The sequence below is a fragment of the Myotis daubentonii genome, chromosome 7 (genome assembly GCF_963259705.1).
Source record: "Myotis daubentonii chromosome 7, mMyoDau2.1, whole genome shotgun sequence".
NCBI classification, from domain to species: domain Eukaryota; kingdom Metazoa; phylum Chordata; class Mammalia; order Chiroptera; family Vespertilionidae; genus Myotis; species Myotis daubentonii.
This window is the reverse complement of record NC_081846.1, coordinates 61,861,099-61,886,933: the sequence shown is the minus strand read 5'-3', so window position 1 is coordinate 61,886,933 and position 25,835 is coordinate 61,861,099. Positions and strand designations below refer to the sequence as shown.

Genomic DNA, 25,835 nt, shown 5'->3' with positions numbered 1-25,835 from the left:
CACACTAGAAGAGAAGGTTTAATAATTGATAAAAATGTACAAAAATATTCAAATCAGAAATGCTTTAGAATGTGTATCATGAAGTCAATACTTCTCAGTGAGTAGGGAAGGTAAAAGACTTCCTCAATGAAAAAAGCAAGAGAAAGGTCCGATAAAAAAAAAAAAGACAACTGTTAAAATGTTTAAGTCAACATTGATTTTTGTTTTAGACAAGGATATTGCATCTATCACTTAAAGTTGGTGGCACATTCTTTAGTAGGTCCTTAAGGCAATATATTTAAACTAATTTACAATTTGATTTAATGTTAATTTTTAAAACATCACCTCAAAATAATGCCCTCACAATAGCCTTTTTAAAATGTATTCAGATGTTGCATAAAAAATAATGGTGGCTTTATTATAGCAGTGCTCACTAGCACCACTATAGTTAAGGGTCTACCAGGTTTCCATTAAGAACACCTATTTGTGGGTTCACCATAAAAGATCAGATTAGTTTCAACCAGTTGGGTAGTGCACAAAAAAGCAATTTTATCAGTTGCTGGTGCTTTTTTTTGTACGACTAAGTATCAAAAAAGTTTCCTATCTTCAAAATCCAACTTCCATAAAGAAAATGCTATCACCTCAATGACTTAGACTTTAGAAGAAAGTAGAGACATCTGCAGTTATTGGTAAATTGCCACCTTTAATCCACCCTGCAGTGCCCTATGAAAGGGTCACAGGAAAACAGTTATGACCGTATGAAAATATGATTCTTAATACAGAATCAAAAGTTATTTTCAATTTCCTTTGCTTTTATAAAGTCCACAATAACAATACTTAAATGCACTTTTTTTTTTCTGTGATATAATTAAAACCCAGTGTTATTTCAACTGAACTTAAAATAGAGTCCCTGGTCTGAATTAGACTTTAAATCATACTGTAAACATATATTTGGTATAATTTATTGATCATCATCCAGTTGCTCCAAAAGGGTCCTTCTGCGCTTTTCCAATTCTCCTTCACTCAGTTCACTGCCAGAAGTATCCCAATTACCCTGAAAAGACATCGAATACAATTACATTTCATGGTGGTACTCAAATAAGGTTAAGTAGTAATGAACTTTTGAAAAAGGAATTCAAAATGAATTCTCTTTCACAGAAACAGATACATCACATAGTTTAAAGACTTACTACCTCTTTCCCAAGAGCCTATCAATGGGTTGCTAACTAAGCATATATGTGCCTTGGTTATATTAGGAGAGGTCCTTAACTTAGAACGAGATTTTTACATGTTGTTTTTACTTAATATACAAGTAATATACAACATTAATATACAAGTTGGGAACAATGGTACATACATTTCTTTTCCTTCCTCTTACATAACTGATTGAGATCATCCCGTTTCCATTTAATGGAAGTCAGGGGTTCATTTCCTATATTCCTTGCTAACTTTGCATATTCTAAGCTGCCTTAAGAGTGTTTTATATTACAAAAAAAATACGCTTCACGCCAACATTCATGAGCAGCACAAGACTTAAGCTGAAGAAAATATTCAAAAAATAATAATGCATTATTTGTGAGAAATAATCTTTGAAAAGTGGATAGTTCACCTGTCTTCTTTCCCTTCAGCGATTTCGTTTAACCTACTGAAGGTTAAGGAAGAATAAATTGTTAAAAGCTGCTAATAGGTCTAGAGGAAACATTCATTTTTCACCAAGGATGTGCATCAGATTCACCAGTGCAGCTTTTTAAAAAGCAAAGCAAAAAAAAACCCTCCACCCTATATAGCAAATTAATCAGAATATCCAGAGGGAGAGTCAGGCTTGTCTACAAAACTGAAACTCTCCACTGGTAAATCCGAAGCATTACCCTTGCTAAGCCCCTAGAATTCGTGGAAGGAATGGAAAGGATGAGAAGGTTTGTGTTATTGTGCTGTCATTCATATATATGTGCGCACACACATATATGGGAAAATAAGGATTCATTTGATATTAAAATATCAATTTTGGCTTGTAGTCCCTTCCTATCCATTTGCCCTCACACCTCTTTCTCAATGATTTCCAAACGTTACTGGAATGCTACCTTTTGAAACCAGATTTACAAACGATGATAACTGAATATTTGGAGGAAGAACACTTAATTTGAGTCTCTTTATATTCCTTAAAAAATCAGGTATAAAATGTCCAGTGGCACTTCTCAGAATGCAAAGACAGAAGACCATATCCTCCTTAATTTTTTAACTAAGTTCTCTTTTATTATTATTTTAAATCCTCACCCAAGAATATGCTAAGAAAAACAGATCAGTTGTTTTCTAAATGTGCCCTGGGAATCGAATCCAGAACCCAGATTAGGATTCAAACCAGCAACCTTTAGGTGCACAGGACAACACTCAACCAACCGAGTCACTCTGGCCGGGATTTATCTTCCTTTCTCAGTGAGTTAACAGAGCATTACATAGCCTTTAATTATTTATTTTTTTTAAGGAATGTAAAACTTATGACCACATACACTAGAAAACTATTCTTGTGTGAAAGTTAACTGAACTTACATTGTTTTCTTTAAACGCTCTCATAGTTTAACCATTGTCTCCATTTCTGCATTTTGAAAATATAGGTATGAAATAATTCTAAGTACTTACAGAAGAATCCTTTCCAGTCTTTTTCTTAGGTGATTTGTGTTTTGATTCTGATCTTTGTCTAGTTCTGTCCTTTTCACTTTCCCGGTCTTTTTCTTTCTTATCCTTCTCTCGCTCAGCATCTGACTCTGGAGAGTCCTGTGTAACAGAGTATGTGTGCCCAGAGTGGTAAAATTTAAGTTGTTAAGCTCAAGGATTAAGGATAAGGATGAAGGCATACCTGATTGGAGTATATATTATGAAAATGTGTGCAGATTTTACATTTTACACAAACCCAATACAACATTACTTATTTAGTTATGTAAGATGCTGCGATTAGCTCAATCACATATTAGGTTGATAGCTTGCCTAAACAAGCAGTCCTTCATTAGATATGCACAAATTCAAGTGAGCAGCATGAAAACAATCTCCTTCAACAGGTCTCTGGTAACACCCAGGCCCTAGTATTTTTAAAAAGCCTCCTAGGTTTACCTAAGATTAAATGGTTCTCAACAACAGCTGTAATATGTACACAGACTACAAAGACATGTCTTTCTCTAAGATTACTTTAAAAAATCAGACTGGGAATCTTAACATTGGTGTGTATATTTTATTTTTCCCCAAAGCTCACCAAAAGATCTTAATGGAAGATGAAGATCAACTGTAAAACTCTTGAACTTAGGGGCCCACCTAAACTGTGTTGGTCTGCATTATAAACTTTTGAACAATAATAGATACAGAGGCAGAGCTGCCTCAAACAGATTGTCAAACTGCAGCGGGAAGGCCAGGGAGGGTTGGGGGGCAGGAGGTAGGGGGGTAAGAGATCAACTAAAGGACTTGTATGCATGCATATAAGCATAACCAATGGACATAAGACACTGGGGGATAGGGGAGGCTAGGGGACTGTCTAGGGCGGGGGGATAAAATAAATAAATAAATAAATAAACTGTGTTGGTCTGCACAGGACTAGACAGAAAAAGGCTCTACTGCCACTGAGGAAATTAAGGGTAAAAGCCTAATGTAAAAATGAAAAGCTTGCTTACAGATTTATGTCTCCTCTTCTTGCTTTTCTTCTTATGTTTTTTAGACTTCTTGTAACTTCTCTCTAAGTAACATGTAAAGGAAAAGGTGTCAGGATTTGACCACATCCAAGTGTCAATGATTTTAATCAAGTTGAAAGATATGCCTACCAGACTCTGCACTAGAAGAATGTTCTGAAGCAGAACGAGACTCTGATCGCTGTCTTTTTTTCTTTGTATGGCTGTCGTCGTCATCTGAATCTGATCCCTACACAATACAAATAATTTTATTCATAATGATGCTAAACAAATGTTTCAATACACTTACAATGCCATCTAATAAACTTCCTTACCGATCGAGAGCGGGAACGTTTCCTGTGGTGTTTTTTAGATTTTTTAGAATGTTTTTTGTTCTTTGAATGATGATGTTGACATTCATGCTACAGGGGTAAAAGAGAAATATTCAAAAGTTTACATTTACTTTGGACAGTACATCATAAAGAATTTTTAAAAGCTATTCGTTATAATTCGAATTATAATTAACCATCATGTAGATATCTAAACACAATAGTGTTAAAAAATATTAATAGTTTTTGTAGGAATCGTAGTGTATGGGTTAGTAGGGATAACTGTACACTCCAGAAAGGTATAATTTTCAGAACAGTTACACTACTTTCTGTTAAGACAATTAAATATACATTTGAAAATCTTGCTTAAATGTTGATTCTAGTGTAGGATTTCTACTGATGGGGTCTGAGGTTCTGCATTTCACAAAAGCTCCCAGGTTAATAGAGATAATGCTAGTCTGAAACACTTTGAGTAGAAAAGATCTAGAGGCAGCTGGGAAACAACAGAGTACATGTGGGTATGTTAACAGAGCAAACTCTTGTCAACATTGATAGACATCAAGAACATTAAATACAATGAACCAGTCAACGTAAGTGACTTGCTATGTCCAAGGACTATACAACACTATAATGAATGTGTCAGCTTTTAGCTTGCTGTAAAGTATCAGTCTGTCTCTGTAACTGGCAGCATAGCATGTCTGTTAAAAGTATTGACTCTTTAGTCAAACAGCCTGTGTTGGAATCCCTGAAAATTACTTTATTTCTCCTTGCCTCATTTTAATCCTCACACTATGAAGTTACAGGTGAGTAAATTAATATATTTAGTATTTGTCTAACAATTAGAACAGCAATGGCCCATATAGGCATCAAATTATTATTTAATAATTATTGGTCAATTTAGCATATTTACTACATACAAGTACCTATCTGAAATACCCTTATTCAGCTAACAGAGTAATTTTATCAATACCCATTCTAACAAAACTTTTATCACTATATTTAAAACCTCTCCCTGAGTTTTTAAGACATCTAATAATATAGTATAATATTTGAAAAATATGCTTGGATCTTATAAAACAGATAGAAAATAGTTTTTAAGTTTTCTTTGGGTTTACTAGTCAATTGATATGGCTGCTAAGTTTGTGAAACACTGTAAAAATATGAAACAAATAGTCTCCACAAACAAATCTTTACATTCCCATGCAAGCTATTTGTTTCACATAAAAGCTACATTTGCATAACAATGGTTTAAGAAACATACTTGTTATTCTGAATTCCTTAACTTTTATTTATAATTTTATATATAGTTTGTATTTCAGCCAGTTATGAAAATATTAAAATTACCTCAAGCACATGCATAAAATCTTTAAATATTCGTTTTCTTTCAGACTCTAGAGTTATGTCCTCAAATGCGGGCTCTTTTACAAATCTCTCCCGGATCTGAAAAATTTGCATATACAATAAATATATTAATACCAAGAAAATGATACCAATATGACTAAAAGGAAACAATAGAAGTGAAAACTATGACAGCCCAGTCCCCTCCAAGTCTATTAAATTTTTTCCTTTACTCTAAAATCTATACCATTTTAAACAAATATTCCTAACTGCAGTCACAGCTGACTCTATCCTTTTAACCTAGCCTCAATATATGTAATATATTCTACAAATAACTTCAGCTTATTTTTGTGGCTACAAAATGAAAGGAACTAAAAAGTATTCTTATCTTCAATTGTAAAGGAAACAGTTCATTAGGAAAAATTTACAAATATACATACATCTTCCCAGACAGCATCCAATTCTATAGGGGGAGCAGCTTGTTTCAACATACTCTTAAACGCAGATTCTTTTCGTTTCATCTTTCGAGCCTCCTCTTTTTCTCTTTCACGTTCACGGGCTTCTGCCTTTTCTAGTAACTTTTAGAAAATCATTTAATCAGTTACCATGGTACAATAATTTTTGTTAATTGAAATAACCCATTATTCTTAAGTATTCTTCCATCATTTATAAGGCAAGGTGCAATTTATAACACTGGTAATTTGAGCAAAGAAAAATTAACATCAGCTCATCACCTAAACACATTATTTTACCTTACCCTGAAAGGCTAACTACTTTATGAAACCCTACTCATATTCTATTCTAGGAGCCTACAATTGAAGTACTTTTCCCCTAAATACATTAAAAACTGTACTATTAAACTTATTTATAAAAGACCATAACTTACACTATTAAAAGCCAGTTTAATATTTCCGGCATCTAATGTGGTTGATCTTTTAGTTGAACTGATTATTGCCACAAAATCTTCAAAAGTAGTATTTACTTCAACTACAAATCCTTTATCCTAAAAAACAGAAATCTTGTTAATAAAGTGTATAAAAGGAACAGAGAATAATTTTTAAGATATCCCAGTCTATATAAGTATACTATTTACCTTTAGAATATCTTTTATTATCTTCTTCTCATCATGATAACGTGCTTTAAGATCCTCAACATAAAACTTGAAAAGGTCAAGTGCAGTTGATCCTAATGAAAAAACTAAAGAAGTCAAAAGCTAGCTCTAACCAAAGAGCTGCAATTATTATTATTTTTTATAAAACAAAATAAAATGCCCCCTCCCTCATTTCCCAACACAACCCACCTTCCCCTCTGGCCCATTCTAACTACTATCAAAACCAAGTTAGGAAAGAAAAGAATCTCACCAGGCTGACCAAGCATGTTAGTGAATCTAATGTCAGAACTAATTGTTGGATACAATTCCATCCAAGAAGACATAGAATGTAGTTGTCCGTGTTCATGCAATTCATCTAAAAATATCTGGGGGAAAAATTTTTTAGACCATTAACAACAACAACAAAAACCCCCCATTATATTGAAATCATCTCTAAAGACATTAGAAAAATATTACATAACATGAACACACATGTTAAAAACACATCAATACTTAAAACTCTTTGACCAATGTTATCCCAAATATGTTTAGGTGCAAAGAATACTTGGCTCCTTGATGAAAGTAGCAGCTTTTAGGCAAAAGTATTTTGTACTTCTGAGAAAAGGATCTCTGAAAAGCTACATTATCTTTCTAGGCTTCACTTTACTGTCCTGTAAGGTGGAACATCATTTCCAGTTAAAAAAATATGTAATATAAAGATAAAAGTTAACTCAATACATTAGATATTATCTATTTCAAATGATGGTGCTAAAGTATATGTATGCATGTTTCCTATAAAATAATACTTTTTGTTTTAAGACACAGTGACTGATATATTCTGGGGTGTTTTTTTTTAATTTTCTTAGCAAATGTGGACTTAAGAGGAGGACATATAATTTTACCAAAGTAATACAGAGTATTTTGGGGAACTAGGACTCAAAACCTATTTCCTTCTATGTTACTACCTTAATTCTAAATCTTTATATGCTCATCCCAATTTCTCTTCTTTCTCCTTTTATACTACTTGCTGACTTTCAAGGCAACATATTAGGACTTCAACAATTTCCACATTTCCCGCTTCCCTAAATCTCTAGGGGGTTTAATCCTATAAATAAATGTTCCTAAAGAACGATGACCCAAAATTCTGCTCCTAAAATTCCAAACTCTGTAGTGCTCAATATAGTAGCCACCGTTCAAATGTAGCTTCTAAGTTCATGAAATGTGGCTGAATTGAGTTGTGCAATCAGTGTATAATATACAATGACTTTGAAGACTCAGTTCCAAAAAAATGTCAAAATTATAATATTGGGTGAAATAAAAACTTACTAAAATAATTAAAAAATAGTATTTAAAATCACATGTAATATATAAATTTTTATTGGACAGGATTGTCTTGAATAATACCAGAGAGCTATAACTCCACTTCTCTTCATAGAATAAGCATGTCCATACAGTCTTATATTTCCAACATTCGTTTCTCAAACTTAGTATCTATCCTTTTTACCTATCCTTTCTACAATATAAATGGAATCCTTACCTTAACCCAACCCTCTTGTGTGATCACTGAGTTCCTCACTTGCTCCCTCTTTTGCATTCCTAAGATAGCTCGAAACCACCTTCAACAATGCTCTCTAGAATCTTAGAATCTGCTTCACTCCATCATACCTGCTTTGTTAGTATTACTGTTTCAATTCCAGATTGCTAAGATCTGATGGTCATAGAATTTTGATATTGAATCCATTTCAATAGTGAATCCCTAACCTGAGTGAAAATTACAATCACCTGAGAATTAAAAAAAAAAAAAAGGATTAAAAGCCAGATTTTTGTAATTTTACTTCTTAAAGATCACTCGATGACTCTGATTTGAATTCAGGTTTAAAAACTATTAGGCTAAAAGTGTATGGCTCTACTCCTTTTATTTACTAACCCTGTCTTGGATGGTGGGCAGGAGCTTGGTCTTTACATTATAGGAAGCAAGTGCATTAAAGATGGCTGAGTCTAATACTTCTTCCCTTAGAAGGGACGTTCCCAACATAGGCACTCACTGCCTCAGAGCCAGGTGAATATTTCCCCCCTTATCTCCTTCCTTCTTTTTGTCGTCTTATATATTGCTCATAATAAAACTATTCATATGTATATGCTTGAATTACATACTTCCTAAGATTTTGTTTGAGAAATACCTCTATCATTCAATTCTTTCTTCATTCTCTCTCTTGACTGATTTCTCTTACTCAAAGCCATTCTCTTAACCCTGAGCTTACTAAAACTCACCATATCATCAAAATATCTGCAAGAATGGTCTAATTTTGCCTCATTTACCTTTAAGGTATTTGGAAAGCCTTTAACTTTCCTACCATGCTGATAGTCACTCAACACCTTAAATTGTACACCTAATGGTATTCTTTCAGTTTTATTTCATAACAGGTCCCTCAGCCTGGCCTGCTGACCCAGCCGAAACCGGCTCTCTGACATCCCCCCAAGGGGTCCCGGATTGTGAGAGGGCGCAGGCCAGGCTGAGGGACCCCACTGGTGCATGATCTGGGCTGGGGAGGGACTCGGGTGGTTGGCCAGCTGGGGAGGGACCTTGGGAGGGCTCCAGGGCGTGTCTGGCCCATCTCGTTCAGTCCCAATTGGCAGGACCCCAGCAGCAAGCTAACCTACCAGTCAGAGCATCTCCACCCTGGTGGTCAATGCACGTCATAGTGACTGGTCGACTGTTTGCCCCTTGGTGGTGAACAGTCATAGCGAGTTACCTTTGCACAGTGGTCAGCAAACTGCGGCCCCTTGACTGTGGCTCTTCCACAAAATACCACATGCAGGTGCGCATGTACAGTGCGATTGAAACTTCATGGCCACACTCAAGGGGCCAAAGAACCGCGTGTGGCTCGCGAGCCGCAGTTTGCTGACCACTGCCTTAGCATATCATTAGCATATTATCATTTGATTGGTTGAACGGCTGACCGGACACTTAGCATATTAGGCTTTTATTAACATTTGCTACTTTTGGTGGGTTCCTTTACTCCAGCGGTTCCTCAAAGAATCATTTAAAAGACTGGTAAAAACCACAGATTGTTGGGCCCCACCCCCAAAATTTGATTCAGAGTCAGTAGGTGTGGTGTGGAGTTTGAGAATCTGCATTTCTGTAATGTCCCAAGTGATTGATGCTATTCATCTGAGTACCAAGCTTTGAGGACCACTGCTCTATCTTAAAATCTTCACCTTAGCTTCTGAGACACTACACATTCCCCTGGTTCTCTTTAAAGCTCCTGATTATTCCTTTTCACTCTTGATATAAATTCAAATACCAGTTTTATGACTTACAAAAGGCAGAGATTCCTTGTCATAAATGTCACAAATATTATTACCTGACTGGCCAATGAATACTCAGTAAAATGACAGTCATCATTATAATCATTATTATTGAAAACTAGAGGCCCGATGCATGAATTCGTGCACAGGTGGGGTCCCTCTGGGTGGTCTGCAGGAATCAGGCAGAAACCCACAAACCAATGCTGCCTGCATGTGCCTGCCGTGGGCTTACGCCCAATCAGTCCTGATCGGGAGAGGCTTGTGCTGCTGCAGCAGTGCTCGCCAGCCATGAGCCCTGCGTCTGGCACCCTCCCAAGGGGAGTGGCCTGTGGGATCGAACTGAAACCGGCTCTCTGACATCTCCCAAGGGGTCCCAGATTGCGAGAGGGCACATGCCAGGCCGAGGGACCCCACTGGTGCACGACTGGGCTGGGGAGGGTCCAGGGAAGGGCTCCAGGGTGTGTCCGGCCCATCTCACTCTGTGCCCAGCAGCAAGCTAACCTACTGGACTGTGAATCTTCCCCCTGGTGGTCAGTGCATGTCATAGCGAGCAGTTGAGCAGCCTTAGCATATCATTAGCATATTATGCTTTGATTGGTTGTTCTGTTGTTTGGTCTATTTGCATATTACCCTTTTCTTATATAGGATGTTCTTTCCATTCATGATTTTTTTTAAATGTCAATTTTCTAATTTATTTTACTGATGTTCTAAATATACCTTTTAACAGGTAATGTAATGACAGAAAAATTACTGAGCTGAATATCTGAAGCAAAAACAACATGCTAACACCAGTTATAGCAATAGTAATCAGAACCCATGCCAGATACATACCAATCTGTTTAAAGCCATATTTTAGGCTTAGCTAGAAGACCCATGTGGTCGTTACATTAGGATTTCTCCTGCACATTCTCCAGTCCCAGTACTGACACTATATATTCTATTTTTTGTAACCCAGATTTCCTTATTTTTATTATACTACAGGCCTGGTGCATGAAATTCGTGCACAGGTAGGTTCCATAGGCCTGACCGGCGATTAGGGCCAATCTATGGGGTGACTGGGCAGGGCGATCAGACCCCCCCCCCCCGCCCTCCCCCACTGGCACCTGCCTTGGACAGCCTGGGGCCTGCAGGCAGCTTCCGCACTGAGTGTCTGCCCCCTGGTGGTCAGTGCGCATCAAAGTAACTGGTCATTCCACCAGTTGGGTTATTTGCACATTAGGCTTTTATTATATTCTATTAGAGGCCCAGTACACGAATTCATGCACAGGCGGTTGTGTGTCTGGCTGGCCCAGCCCCAATTGGGGTGGATCGGGGCCAGGCCTGTCAGGAGGAAGAGATGGTGGGAGGTTGGCTGGCCAGTCTGCCATGATCGTGGCCGCATCAGGGCTGGGCCGGATGGGGGGAGGGGCCGTAGGGTGTTGGCCAGAGGACGCCGACCCCAGTTGGGGTGGGGGGGCTGATTAGGGGATGGGGCCGGCCATGGGGAGGGGCTGAGGGCCGACCAGCCCCGCCCCAGATTGGGATGGGGGAGGCCAATCGGGGCCAGCAGCTTGGGGAAATGGCCATGGTTGGTTGGCCAGCCAGTCCTGCCCCTGATCAGAGTGGGGAGGCCAATCTGGAGCAAGGCTGGGTGGGGGTAGGGGCCGCAGGCGGTTGGCTGGTTGGCCCAGCCCTGTTCGGGGTGGGGGGCCGATCTGGTGTGGGGCTGGGTGGGGGGAGAGGCTCCAGAAGGTTGGACGCCCACCCCCGTCCCCTATTGGGCAGGGCAATCAGGGGCAGGGCCTGCCAGGAGAGGGTCCACGGGGGAGTTGGCCAGCTGCCCCACACTCGATTGGGGTGGGAAAGGCCAATCAGGGACAGAGCTGGCTGGGGTGAGGGGCCCTGGGAGGTTGGCCGCTGGCCCCAGTCCCCGATCGTGGGTGTCATAGCGACTAGTCGTTCCGGTCATTGGCTTTTTATATATATACTAGAGGCCTGGTGCACGAATTCGTGCAAGGGTAGGGTCTGTCTGGCCCGCCCGGATTGGGGCCTATTGGGGGCGGAGCCGGTGGGGGGGGGGGGGGTTGGAGATGTGGGCGGTTGGCCGGCCAGCCCGCCCCCTGGTTGAACTCCTGGTTGAGGGGACAATTTGCATATTAGCCTTTTATTATATAGGATAGATTATTACTTTATCATACAGGTCTCCTTAGTTTAAACTATTGCAAAACCTTCATAAGAGCCATGAAGACTCAATCAATGGTTGCAGAAGAGTATTAACTGACTTTCTAAAAATCTGTCTACCCCTTCTTCCTGGGCACATGGTTGATTATTTAAAATCTAGGTTTTATAGCCTCCTTTGTAACTAGTTTCGGCCAAGTGACTAAATTCTTAGTAAATGAATATTAAGGAGAACTTATACATTACTAGATTTAAAAGGAACTGCCCTCTTAACTTACTTAGTTAAGTTTTATCAGGAGGTGGGAGAGGGAGCGGGAAAGGAGAGGAGAACAGTGAGGAAAGAAAGAGACAAAGTGTGTCCTAGATTCTCATTCAGAGCAGCTGAGTTCAGATTCAGTAGCTCCATGGACCTGAGGGAGGACTGAACCCAATACTGAGATTATGTTTTCTTCTCTGACTGATAATTCTCTGGAAAACATGATTTGGGGGGTGGGGGTGGGGGTGTGGGCAGAGGTGCTGTTGAGTGTAATTTTGTCTTTACAGTAGCTGTCTAAAGTACTTTTTAGAATTCTATGTAATAAAAGCCCAGCGACCGTACAGCGGAACTACAGAACAACCAGTGGGTGCACCGCTCAGAGGGCAGGTCCAAAGCCGCTTGGCTGACAGGGATGAACACCTGCTCCCGCAGTAGGCCGATCCCCACAGGCGACGCCCAGCACCAGTGCACAAATCCTGTGCACTGGGCCTCTAGTATGTTTAATAATCAGTACTTTAAAAAGCAGTGGTATTGCTATAAAATGGGTATTGAAGTTCTAGAGTCTGGAATGTGAAGTTGAGGTTGTATTGCATTGTTTACCACCTATAAGTAAAATCTAATCTGGGAAACCCAGGAAGGCTTATAGACACCCTGCCACAGTGGCCAGGGCCACCACCAGAAAGACACAGAGAGACCCACAGGGGCTGGGATAGCCTCTGTTTCCATTTCTGATAGGATACAGTATTTTTTTAAATAAGGAGCCATACTTTTGGGGAAAAGTTTGAGATATGAGTGTGATTTCTAATTGTACCAGACATTAATGTTTTAAAGCTATAACAAAGTTTAATATTTCCTCTTTTTTGTTTTTCATTTATTTTAACTGTTCTTTTATCTATTAAATTGTTGTATGTGGATGGGGAAGTTTTGTCTTGTTAACATTTGTTTCTCTAACAAGAAAATTATATATTAAACAAACAGGTAAAAACAAACAAACCCACAAGAACAAAAGGACTAGTCTTCCAACTTAGATGTGATCATGGGAACAAGGTTAAGGCAATTTCAAAGTATGGGCCATGCTTTACTACCACCTAAAAACTTATTAGAAATTGAAATTCTCAGAACCCACCCAGAATTACCAAATCAAACTCTGATGGTAAGGCTCAATAATCTGTGTTTTTAAAAATCCTCAAAATGATCCCCTGGGAAACCACAAACAAGACACAGAAATCCATCAAGAGTAGTAAATTGTAAAGTTTTTATGGAATGAAAACGAAAATTTTATGTTAATAACTGTGACATTTAAGATGGTTAGTGACCTTTGGCATGGTGGCCCAAGCTTTTTAAAAAGCTTACTAGATGATTCTGATGTACACTAAGTTTTGAGAATCACTGGCTTAGGGCATCGCAATGTGTCCTACCCTAGACCAAACAACTGTTATTTTATTTTTTGTTAATCTTTACCCAATAGTATTTTTCCTTTGATTTTTAGAGAGAGTGGAAGGGGTGGGGAGAGACACAAGAGAGAGAAACATATGAGACACACATCACATCAATTGGTTGCCTTCCGCATGGGACTGGGGATCGAGCCTGTAACCGAGGCAAGTGCCCTTGACTGGGAATTATAATCCGACACCCTTCAGTCCACAGGCCGATGTTCTATTCACTGAGCCAAACTGGCTAGGGCGAGACAACTGTTATTTTAAGAAACAGACATATTTAAGCTACTGTAACTTAGCATTTATACTTGTACAGTGTTTAATGGAAGAGACCCTGTATTTAAGACTGCAGATTCAAATTTTGGCTCTACTATTCAATAGTTGAATTTAGGCAAGTCACTTCCCCTGTCTTAGATAATTTCCTATCTATATAAGTGGACATAAAAATAGTACCTACTCTTATACAAGGCCAGCATAAAAATTAAGAAATTTAAATTTATAATGTTTAAGCAGTAAGCAATCAATTAATGCTAACTGCTATCATTATAATTCACTGCTAATATTCTTCATTAATGAGAGAATAAAAGGTGGTACATGAAGATGAAAATGAAATACTAACCTATGTAAAGAATATGTAATTTCTGCTCCTATTTATAGCATTTTAGAATTACGGCCTATCCCCTAAACATTACCACAGCATTCCCCACAATTCTCTAGAGCTTAAAAACCAACTAGTACCAATGATTCAGCACATATAATTTGTTTTCAGTTTTCCCTCATCCCATTTCTCTTTCCCAAATAAAACCTTACCTCTATCAGTGTGCTCCTTAAATACCAAATCTGTTACAGCCTTCCATATTCCGCTGGACTAAAATTGCTGGTTTCCTTAAATGGGTTCATAACTAATTATAGAACTTAAAGAGTTAATTGTGTATGAACACTTCACAAAGCCTATATTAGTGATCTGGGATCAGGTGTCTCAAAATAGTTTGCAGTATTGTTGCTCACTATAAAATTAAGCTAGAAAGATTTTTAAAATACCTGAAAAGATTCTCTATTTTTACGCTGTCGTCGCCTTTCTCTCAGCAAACTCTTCTGTTTTTCTTCTTCCTCCTCCTTTTCTAAAGCCCGAATGTGTTCTTCAAAGCAAATTAATGCATCTTCTTTATCCATGTCTAGAGTTTTTTTCAGTTAAAAAAATTAAAATATCAAATGTTAGGAAAACAATTTAATTATTTGCATTAACTTTATGAATTTCAAATTCACCTTTCCAAAATACTTGTACTGTAACTCAAATGTGACTTGTAATCATCTAAATGGGTAACATTTAAGGAAAATACCAAAAAAGACTTCATCAAAAGATACCCTGCATCCGAGGATTAAAGAAAGACTATGCATATGATCCAATAATGAAAACAAAAATATTAGAAAATTTGTCAGCAGTATCAGAATTATCCAAGGAACTTTTCAAAGTGCAGAGTTCTAGGCCCTACCCCAAATCTCCCAAAGTATGGTATTCAGAGGTTAATAAAAAACAAAAAACAAAACTTTAGCCCTAACCGGTTCGGCTCAGCATCAGCCTGCGGACTAAAGGGTCCCAGGTTTGATTCTGGTCAAGGGCATGTACCTTGGTTGCGGGCACATCCCCAGTAGGGGGTGTGCAGGAGTCAGCTGATCTATGTTTCTCTCTCATCAATGTTTCTAACTCTTTATCTCTCTCCCTTCCTCTCTCTAAAAAAAACAATTATATATATATATATATATATATATATATATATATATATATATATATATATATATATATATATATTTAAAAAACAACTTTAAAAAACAACTAGGTAGTAAAGACAGAACTTGGGAAAGCTTAATGTAAGATAATGCTAATACATTTTTTTGGCGTTTTGCAAACTTTTAGAGCTATTATTTTAAGAAGATAGCATGAGCCCTAGCTGGCTTGGGTTGGCCTGCGGACTGAAGGGTCCTAGGTTCGATTCCAGTCAAGGGCACATGCTTGGGCTGCGGGCTGGATCCCCAGTAGGGGGTATGCAGGAGGCAGCCGATCAATGATTCTCTCTCATCATTAATGTTTCTATCTATCTCTCCCTCTCCATTCCTCTCTGAAATCAATAAAAATATTTTTTTTTTAAAAGAAGCATGAATAAAATGTGGTAATTTGGTTCATACGAAGTGACACAAGACAATTTCATGTTTGATGAATGATAAGCATATTTCAAGGATTATCTGATAAAGTTAATTTCAGATTTTTGTCCTAAATCACAAAAATATCCTATTTGGAAACAAAACATCTTTTCACAAATGAATTGACAATTGTCTAAAATTCAATTAATGGTCTCATTAAGAAAGAATTCTTTGCTGCTCGACAACCTTTTAAAAACTGTTTCCTCCCACTTAGTCATTATGCTTACTCTGTAATTCCTCATCTTCTGCAAAAGTTGGATTATCCATCAAATACTGCTGGGCTTCAGACCAAGTAGTAGAATATGTTACATTAGCCATGTTGTCAAGTATGTTTTTTAAGGCTTCCCAATTTCTTTTTCGCAACTGCTTTGCTTGCTCCTAAATCAAAAGTATGAATAAATTTTTTGAAGTTTAAAGGAAGTATGATATTTGAACTCCAATTAGTAAATGTTTCTTTACATTCTAACTGATGACCAAATTTCAATACTCATTTACTTTGAATATCAACATTATTTACCTTTCCAATGCTCTGGCCTAGCTGCTTGGCTTGGTATCTATTTTCAATTTTTTCACCTCTCTTCTACAGCCAGAATCTGGATAACATGACTCTCTCCTCCCTCCAATAAATGTCTCTTCCTATTAAAACTATGTTCTACAAAGCTAGTTACTGCTGACAAATCATACAATGAACAAATGCTAAGGTCTTCAACCACTTCCAGCTATGACCAAAGTTTTATTTATACTACATATCTGGAAGTCTCTTGAAGACTGGATAATATACAATTTAGTGCATAAAATAGTCATAAGCAAAAAAGAGGTATTTTAAAACACTATCATAAATACATTTTAGTGGAAACCATTACATACTAGTGGCCTGGTGCACGAAATTCGTGTACTTGGGTGGGCGGGGAGGTTCCCCCAGCCTGGTCTGTGCCATCACAGTGCGGGAGTCCCGTGATCCATTGCCCCAAAGAGGTTGGTCTCGCCCACCCTTCCAGGGCTCCTGAATGGATTGCCCCAAAGAGGCAGGCCGGAGCCGGGGGTCCTGCCTCAGTCTGCACGGAGCCGCGGGACCCCCAGGCCTCGCTGGGCCCCAGGCCTCCTGGTGATAGATTGTGATGGTATGACCAAGTCCCCGACGCTTCAACTCCCCACCCACCTGCACCTGCTGTGCACGCAGCCTGCTGATCGTTCATTACGCATGAGGGCATCCCGACCATTTGCATATTACCCTTTTATTAGTATAGATTACTGCCCTTCTTATAAAAGAATCATAAGTGCAAGCACCATAAGCAGAAACAGAGTATTTTTTAAACCCAATGAGCTAAAAAGAAAAGTGTCTTCTCTCTCCAAGTAAGTATAAAACAGCCAGTTAATGACAAATCAAACAATAGGTAAGTCTGTATTTTCTATGTTCACATCAGTACTTACAGAAGCTATACATTTCAAACCTAACTTCTAATAAATAGGTATGCTGCACCACATAAACTGGATAAACAACCAACCAAAATGAACATGATATAAAGTAACTATTAATCAGAATGAAGAAACATCTTGTTTTATCTATAAACACCAGTAAGAGTGAATTATACCTTTTCTTTTTTTGAAAGAAAGAATAAAACATCTTCATAGATTTCAAGACGATCACGCTCTGATATTGCATTCCAGACTTCCATCTCGCCAAACATTTGCTCTGCTTTTCTGTTCAAAAAAATTAAATGTTACTCTATATCATACAATAAAAATTAATCTCTGGCCATTTTGACTTTATACTGAATTTAAAACCACCTTATAAACACTCTTTACCACTCTAAATTCATGATTGTATTATAAAGGAAAACTTTTGAATAATTAAGAATAAAATAGCATAGGAATCCTTAGAGACAAAGGAGTTAATTCTAAATGAGCAATGTTTTGTAGTCAAAACTCTCTCTTTTACTTAGGGTAGCTAGAGACACTATCAACCTGCCCATGGGACTAAATTATAGACTTCAAAAAGTTATCAAGCCCTAGCTGGTTTGGCTCAGTGGATAGAGCGTTGGCCTGTGGACTGAAGGGTCCCAGTTCGATTCCAGTCAGGGGCACATGCCTGGGTTGCCAGCTCGATCCCCAGTGAGGGGCAACGCAGGAGGCAGCAGATCAATGATTCTCTCTCATCACTGATGTTTCCATCTCTCCCTCTCCTTTTCTCTCTGAAATAAAATAAATAAATAAATAAATAAAAGTTATCAGATGCCTTGGCCGGTGGTTCAGTTTGTGGAAGGGTCGTCCAGTACACAAAAAGGTTGTGCGGGGTTTGATCCCTGGTCAGGTAGAATATGGGAGAGGATAAAAAAAAAGTTGTCAGGAATTTAGCTAACCCACAAAATAGTACTAATTAAAGAAATAAAGAGTCTTTCACTAAGGCTCTTCTAGAAAACAGAAAAATAAGGAAGCACATAGGGAAAATAAACTTAATAGCTAACTACATGTTAATATTGAATTACCTAGTTTTAAAAAAAATAAAGCACTCTAAAATCAAGAATGCTATACAAATGCAATTTTTCAAAATGCAATAGTTAATGAAAATAGCCTGTTTCCTTCCACAAATACCAAAAACTTCAATTCTTACATTAAGTAGGAGTCAAGCTTTAAATATTAAATCACGTCTTTCTCTCCTTTTTGTTTTAGTTCCCTAATCAATAACTCAATGAGTCTGTAAGTTAAATTCTACATTTAACTACTGATTTGGTATGTACCTAATAAAAAAGTCATAAGCAAAAACTGCCATGCTTACAAATTATCTCATTTTATTTAATGAGCATCTACTTTAGAATAGTTAATGCACTTGGCAAAAAGTCAGACACGAACAGAGCAGTAAATACATACTATGCATCACTAAAAACTCTTACTTGTATCTGGTTGTGGAGGTCATTTTCTCGTGATTTTCAAGAAAACGCTGAAAGGATTCTTTAGCCTCTTTGTATTTCGATCTTGCTTCTTCTTTTTCTTCTTTCTCTGTCTGAACTTTATAGGCATTAAAGGCCTGCTTTTTTTCACTCAACTTTGCTAAAGCACTAACAGAAAAATGTCACAGAGTAAAATGAAGACAGAATGATCAAATGTTAGTGCTTTCAAAAACAAAACAATTGATTTTAGTCACAAATTAAGAACATTTCAGTAAGATATTAAAGATAACAAATGATTACAGAAAATAATTTCTTTCAAAATAATTCTAATTTCATCTATAGCACAGTACTCAAATTGTACAACAAGCCTCTTTTTTGGCTTTTTAGTTCATATCACACATGGACAACTCTATTCTTAGCATCCAAAATAACAGAAAGATAACGGGAATAGAAAGTTACATTGCTTTACACAATTTTGAATTTTCTAGGCTTGCTATGCTCCAAGTACAAAGCAAATTTAAAAAAAAAAAAATCATCAAAGTATTACCTGTATCGTGGATCATTAATAATCATTTTCATAGCTTGCTCCCATGAAGCATTAGATGGTACCCGCTGAAAACCATTTAATAAGAAATTAGAATTTCACACAAATATCGTAAAAGTTATACAACAGAGAACAAAGTATAATACTCACTGCAAACAGCAAGCACTTCCTTTGCATTTTTTTTTTTAAAGGTCTAAAAAACTTTCTTACTGAAGCAAGGCAAATCTGGGTAATGATATACTATACACTAAAAAGAAAACTGAAACTGAAACTGAGCATGAATACTTTCTCTTAAAACTATTGATTGAATAAAAAACCTTACAAAAGATATTGAGGTGAAAGGTACCGGTGTACCTTTGCACACAATAGTTTTTGTGGGCTTTTATTTTGGTTAAAGTCAGATTCGCAAAAAATGTTCTTCAAAAAAAGGGACAAATTTAGTTCATTTTCAATAAAGGTATCATAGTATGGATTACAATGAAGAGTAGCTTCATTTATTAGACAATTATTAGATCATATAAAAGTCTATAATGCAAATACCTTTTCTTTCAATAACTCCTTAAATGCTTGCTTTGCCTCCTCCTTTGTATTCCAAGTATATGTTTTTTTTGCTGGTTGGCTTTCGTCCTCTTCTTTCTTGGGAGTAAAACTAGAGAGAAATTTAAACATGTTATTTATAACTTAAATAAACATTTGCATCATTTAGAAAAATTTAGATCTTCAATGTTGAGCTAAAATTTGACAATTTTTGAATAATGTCTCCAATATGAAACCCACATACTTACCTAAACATAAAGAAATAAAGGCAATATAAAAGTTTGTGTAAAACACTCAGTTATTAAGACTGCAAAAAGGCCAAAATAAAAATTTAATTACACTAAAATACTAGTTCCACTAGTTAACAACTTCTAAATGACTTACAAATCTTATTCAATGCCTTCATTTGAGTGCTATAACAACTAAGAATTTGAGCAAGCACGACAAAATATAAAAGAAGGAGATCAATCTAAATCGGGGTTGGCAAATCCCTGGGCCAAATCCAGCCTGCTTCCTGTTTCTGTAAATATAGCTTTACTAGAACACAATCATGCTCATGAGTTTACATATTGTTTATGGCTGATTGTGTGCTATCACAGCAGAAGTGAGTCACTGTGACAGACTTTAGAACTACAAAATCCAAAGAATTTACTCTTAGACAGTTTTGTTTTTTTTGTGTGTTTTTTTTTTTGGGGGGGGGGGTCTTTATGAAATGAAAGGTTATAAAATGCAAACATTTCTTTTTATATAAAAAAGATAATTTAGGAAAAAAAGCTTCAAGTAGAATGCTTAGGGAAAGATAATGGAGTACATACTAACAAAAAAATACAAATATATTCAGACTCTAAATATTTGAAAGAAAAAAAGCAGGAACTAATTGTTAGCATTATGAAAAACAAATTATTGTGGAAAAAATACAGTAAGTACAAAATGATATGTGAAAGAACGTTATTCCAAGCTTAAATGTTTATGAGAAGAACACTTAAAACTTATGTATATGTTAATAAAATAATATTTCATCATTCAACATGCTATGGAGGTGTCTCATATACATGTACACATTTTAAATGCAGAGAATAAGGGCAGGATGATATAAATAAAATATAAAAATAATTTTTATGCCTTCAAACATACCATATATTCTTTTATAACTTCTAAGTATCAGAAAAGTTATAAAGCTATTTTCACTTTGAGATATGTACCTAAGAAAAACAAAACCTTTACAAAAATGGGTAGGGAAATGAAAGCAATATGCTTAAATATTAACATGGGTGATCATGTTTCAAACTTGACACCATGGTTAACTTTATTTTTAATGTAGGTATGATTAAAGTAAAAAAGCACAGCACAAGGTTCCTTCTTATAACTGTATAAAGCATCGTTATATGAAATATTACTAATCATAGGGTATGCAAATACTTGCAAACTTTTGCTGCATTAAGTTGTACTAATTTAATCTCACTAATAGTTTTCTTACATCTTGCTTATGTTACCTTTTTTTACCTACTTGAGTGTTATCTTTATTTTTTGCCTACTTGATTTTTGTTTGTTCAATATCAAACTATAGCAAACTTCACTGCAATGCCATGCTAAGCCACATTTGAGATTGAGGCAAAAGAAAATCAGCATTACTGATCTTTACTTAAAATTTTCCTATTTTATTAATCACGGACTGTTGCACTGATTGTTTTAAAATACTGCACCACAATAGATCTTGATGACTAAAGTTCTGGGCAACCTTTTAAATATGTTTCTCATACTAAGTTCTGCTTCTTAAAATTCTGTGGATTAGTTTTACAAGAGTTTGAAGGCATGAGCATGGCCCAAGAAAATTCAGCCTCAAAAGTGATCTACTATTTAAAGGCTTATACTTTGATTCCCCCAAAATTAACACTTAATGGCCAATGACTAAACTGGCAATTTGTCTGGTACTGATTTGCAAATGACAAGGTACTAAACTTACTCAGCTACAGTTTCCTTAGATGTTTCTTCTCCAGCATTACTGTCAACATTTTGATCCTGAACAGCAGGGGTAGTAGTAAGTTGTGCTTGTTCTTCAGTTGAAATGGTTACTGTGTTTTCATTATCTACAACAGTAGCAACAATTGAAGTAACTTCAGGCTCAGGTACAACAGGAACAGTTCCACCGACAGTATTAGCAGAGGTGGAGGCACTGGCGTTGGCTGCAGCAGCAGCTGCTGCAGCAGCTGCAGCAGCTGCAACAACAGCAGCTGCCGCTTCTGCAGCAGCCATGGTGCTCATTGTGGAAGGAATTTCTGTTGTAGGAACTGGGGCTGTTGATGCTGTGGTGCATTCTTCTTGCTTACTATGTATTTAAAAAAAGAGAAAACTGGTTATTTCAATACTAATAATCACAAAGCCAAATAAAGCTAGTGTTTAATTATCATACAATCAAATGAATAAGAGAAACTCTTAAAAGGGAAAAAAGGCAGTGCTGCCAAACTGTTAAGCCATTTAAAATAATTAAAACCACAGAATGAAACCGGATTACTCTGATTTAATTCAGCAAACATTCACGAAAATGTATGATAGGCACTCAGGCAACTCTGCATTTCCAAAAGCCTAATAATTGTTTTCATTTACAAAATGCCCTATCAGATTGTATCATGCCATAAAATTTGATCTATATCATAAATTTCCATACACTCTTTAGATTTTACTCATTAAAAGAAAAACCTGAATAAAGGAAGATATCTATATCTATAAAATACTTCATCCATTCCCAAATTAACTTAAACAAAATTTTGGAGTTTTCTACAACACAATCTTAATGATAAATGATGTAGTCTAAATTCAAACAACCACTGTCTAGTAAAGCATCACTAGTGTACTTTGAGTAAATACCCCTCTCCAACCCTCAAATTCTCCAAAGACACCAAACCATAAGTCCTAACATGTTAATATTATTTACACTGTTAAAACAAAATTATAGGAGATATCACATTTCTAAATACCTACTGATATATAAAATTTGCTTACCTGCTTTCTTCAGCTTTGATCATTGCTATTAAAGAGAAAAAAGAAAAGTTACATACTAGTTTTTATATACAATCACTGAAAAAAAAACTTTAAAGGAGATAAAGTTTCATACAGTAAGATTTAACTTATTATATATGTACATATATAAAATCACCACTTTTACTGAGCAAGTGCTTGCTCCAAAGTCCCAGGGCAACAATTAAAGAATAAAGACAAACTTAAAGAGCAGTTTTTAAGAAAGCTTTTCCCCACACTGCTGCTTTCCCAAAGATTGCTAGCTACTGCAAAAACTCCCTGAAATAAAACAGTACTTTCCCCAGGGTTAAAACTATTTGTTATTTCTTAAAGATATCAAATTCAAAACACGATCAAATTCATGTTATGAAATTCCAGCACATATATACTAGGCATTGACAGGTAGATAATTATGCACACCAACTATATGTAGTAGGGTTATATCAGAAATGAGCTTCATATTTCTAACGTCAATAAACTTCGAGCCTACCTACAGTATTATTAGTCAATGCTAGTACAGAAATTTAAATTGAGCTGTAAAGATTAGCAACTCAATGCTCCAGCTTTTATTCTGGTTAAGGTAACATTTTTTTGTAGTGGTAACAAAAATATCTTAGCATCATTAGGGAATGAGGTGCTCTATGTAAATAACATAAACCTAACTCTATGAAAATAGAGGGTGTCCCAAGAAAATGTATACACACTTTGAATAATTATAAAGGTAGTATTTACTAAAATACATTTCATTTTCAAAATATAATAGAATCAACTGTTAAAGAGTGTATGCATTTTTTTAGGACACCCTGTATTTTAAAAACTGTATCATTTCTGAAAATCTGTCTAGGATGGCTGACAAAATATACTAAAGGGGTTACTGTTACTAACATAAATTATAATATTTTTCATATACAAATGATACTCTATCTAAGCTAATGAGGTGACACAGAGCAAAGGTAGTAAATAGACTTCAGACCACAGTGCCTTTAAGAAATCATCATTATCTTTTTCATGTCAGATGTTATTTCACATTGCAAACTACTTTGTTAGTCCCATTCTACATTCTTTTACTTTTAACCTACTATTGTTTGACACCAGATTCTATCTTACGTAAAAGTGAAAGAATTAAATTCTCCATTCTTATTCATAATCTGCTATTTTAAGTCCTGGGTTTTATATTAGGTAGTATTTTTAGATTTTAAGCAGTATTCTGAACAATTGAGAATGTTAAAACCCAAAAAGTCCTCCCTTTGTAAGTGAGGCATAATACTTTGCTTACCTAATTCTCCCCAAAACAAGCGTAAGACCTATTTTGCAATGTTGTGATTATATAAAATCTGCATTAAATATGTACTTTCACAACAATATATTAACAAATTTTAAACTGATAAGGATTCAAGGTTCTCTGCTATCTGCTAAATGGTTAACACCTATATTCCATGTAGACACCACCCAGAGCTGTATTTGGAAATATTGTATATAACTGTCCTTGCTCTATTTTCCAATGGCATATAACTTAAAAAACAAACACCAAAGTGCAAATTCAAAAGCTACAAGCTCATTTATAATATAACCCTTACGTAAAAGAAATTCTTTGAATTAGATATTTCTCACTGCAGATTTATCCAATCATGGTTAGTGAATATTAGTGACATAGTATAAAAATGTTAAATAATGACAGAAAATGAATTATCAAAGCAGCTCACCATGCAGGTTTGATTTTGTAATAAGACTTCCAGCAACAATGGTATTCTGGTATCCTAGTTTCAGTGGAATCAAATCAAATAAAAATCTATTTAAAATCTATAGAACTGAGATCTAGAGCAACAAGAAAATAAGAGCCCATAAAACTGTTATACCATTTAAAACATTCTAATCATTTAATTTTTTTTTAAAAAGCCTTTGTTTAAACAATCCTATTTATAAGGGATTGTTTCAGTGTGAATGACACACACACACACACACACACATATATATATAAATTAACATTACAAATTACTTTTTTCTGTTTTACCTTCAAGATCCTCAAGTTCTTTGGGTTTGGCCCAACGGGATTCTTTTGTTTGAGAATTATAATAGTATGGCTTCCCAGAGTCAGACTTGTACTCCTTCCAGGGGCATTTAGATAAAAGTTGCTAGAGGGAAGCAAACCATCAGTTAATAGTAATGTTTTTAGTATCACTCATCACTCATTGTTTTCATTAGATATTATCAAGCCATACAATTTGAAAGCTTGTGAAGTAATGCTATATAAGCTACCAATTACGAGATACTTAGAGTAATGTTAAGATCGGAATATATTATTTAATCATTACAATACTACTATAACATTTATACTATTACTAGAGGCCCGGTGCATGAATTCATGCTTGGGTGGGGTCCAGCCAGCCCCACCCCCTGGTCAAACTCCAGGTGAAACTCCAGTTCAAGGGGACAATTTGCATATTAGCCTTTTATTATATAGGATTCCACATTTACCTAAAGAAATAACTTATCTATGGTAACATATCTATGAAGGAGCAGAGGCAAGATTCAAAACCAAATCTACCTGAATTTCAAACCCTACGTGCTTTTTTTTATTCCTTAAGTCTTTACTGTTTAGAGCAGGGGTCCTCAAACTATGGCCCAAGGGCCACATGTAAATGCAAATATTGTATTTGTTCCCGTTTTGTTTTTTTACTTCAAAATAAAATATGTGCAGTGTGCATAGGAATTTGTTCATAGTTTTTTTTTAAACTACAGTCCGGCCCTCCAACAGTCTTAGGGACAGTGAACTGGCCCCGTTTAAAAAGTTTGAGGACCCCTGGTTTAGAGTATTATAGATGTCCCCCCTTATCCCCCTATTGCCCCCCTCCACTGGGTTTCCACCCTGCCCCAGGCCTTCACTACCCTGTCTATGTCCAAAGGTAAGATCTTTGGTTAATTTCTTCCCACCCTCCCAACCCCCTACCCTCTGAAATTCATCAGTCTGTTCCATTTTTCCATGCCTCTGATTCTATTTTATTCACCAGTTTATTTGGTTCATTAAATTTCTTGTTTGTTTATTTTGATATTCAATTGTTGATAGATATTGCCATTTCATTGTTTGTTTGTTTTTTAACTTTCTTCCTC

At 36.3% G+C, this 25,835-nt stretch overlaps 1 protein-coding gene across 15 annotated transcripts in view; it reads right to left on the bottom strand.

Annotated features, from left to right (window-relative positions):
* PRPF40A (pre-mRNA processing factor 40 homolog A) overlaps positions 1-25,835 on the bottom strand; it is a 60,038-nt gene continuing 34,203 nt past the window's right edge. For 7 of the 15 annotated variants that reach the window (XM_059704443.1, XM_059704433.1, XM_059704435.1 and 4 more), the window contains 20 exons: positions 24,739-24,859; positions 24,431-24,484; positions 22,713-22,737; positions 21,676-22,038; positions 19,716-19,824; positions 19,179-19,243; positions 18,635-18,799; positions 17,336-17,444; positions 15,971-16,121; positions 14,586-14,719; positions 6,658-6,772; positions 6,390-6,493; positions 6,183-6,299; positions 5,737-5,874; positions 5,303-5,398; positions 3,965-4,051; positions 3,783-3,879; positions 3,636-3,697; positions 2,617-2,751; positions 1-1,033 (listed from right to left, as the gene is read on the bottom strand). In XM_059704443.1, the coding sequence (XP_059560426.1) occupies positions 941-1,033; positions 2,617-2,751; positions 3,636-3,697; positions 3,783-3,879; positions 3,965-4,051; positions 5,303-5,398; positions 5,737-5,874; positions 6,183-6,299; positions 6,390-6,493; positions 6,658-6,772; positions 14,586-14,719; positions 15,971-16,121; positions 17,336-17,444; positions 18,635-18,799; positions 19,179-19,243; positions 19,716-19,824; positions 21,676-22,038; positions 22,713-22,737; positions 24,431-24,484; positions 24,739-24,859 (2,340 nt within the window). In that variant the 3' untranslated portion in view covers positions 1-940. Of the gene's footprint in view, positions 1,034-1,588; positions 1,625-2,616; positions 2,752-3,635; positions 3,698-3,782; positions 3,880-3,964; positions 4,052-5,302; positions 5,399-5,736; positions 5,875-6,182; positions 6,300-6,389; positions 6,494-6,657; positions 6,773-14,585; positions 14,720-15,970; positions 16,122-17,335; positions 17,445-18,634; positions 18,800-19,178; positions 19,244-19,715; positions 19,825-21,675; positions 22,039-22,712; positions 22,738-24,430; positions 24,485-24,738; positions 24,860-25,835 lie in introns of all 15 variants that reach the window. The other 8 variants (XM_059704434.1, XM_059704446.1, XM_059704436.1 and 5 more) reach the window with 5 other exon arrangements.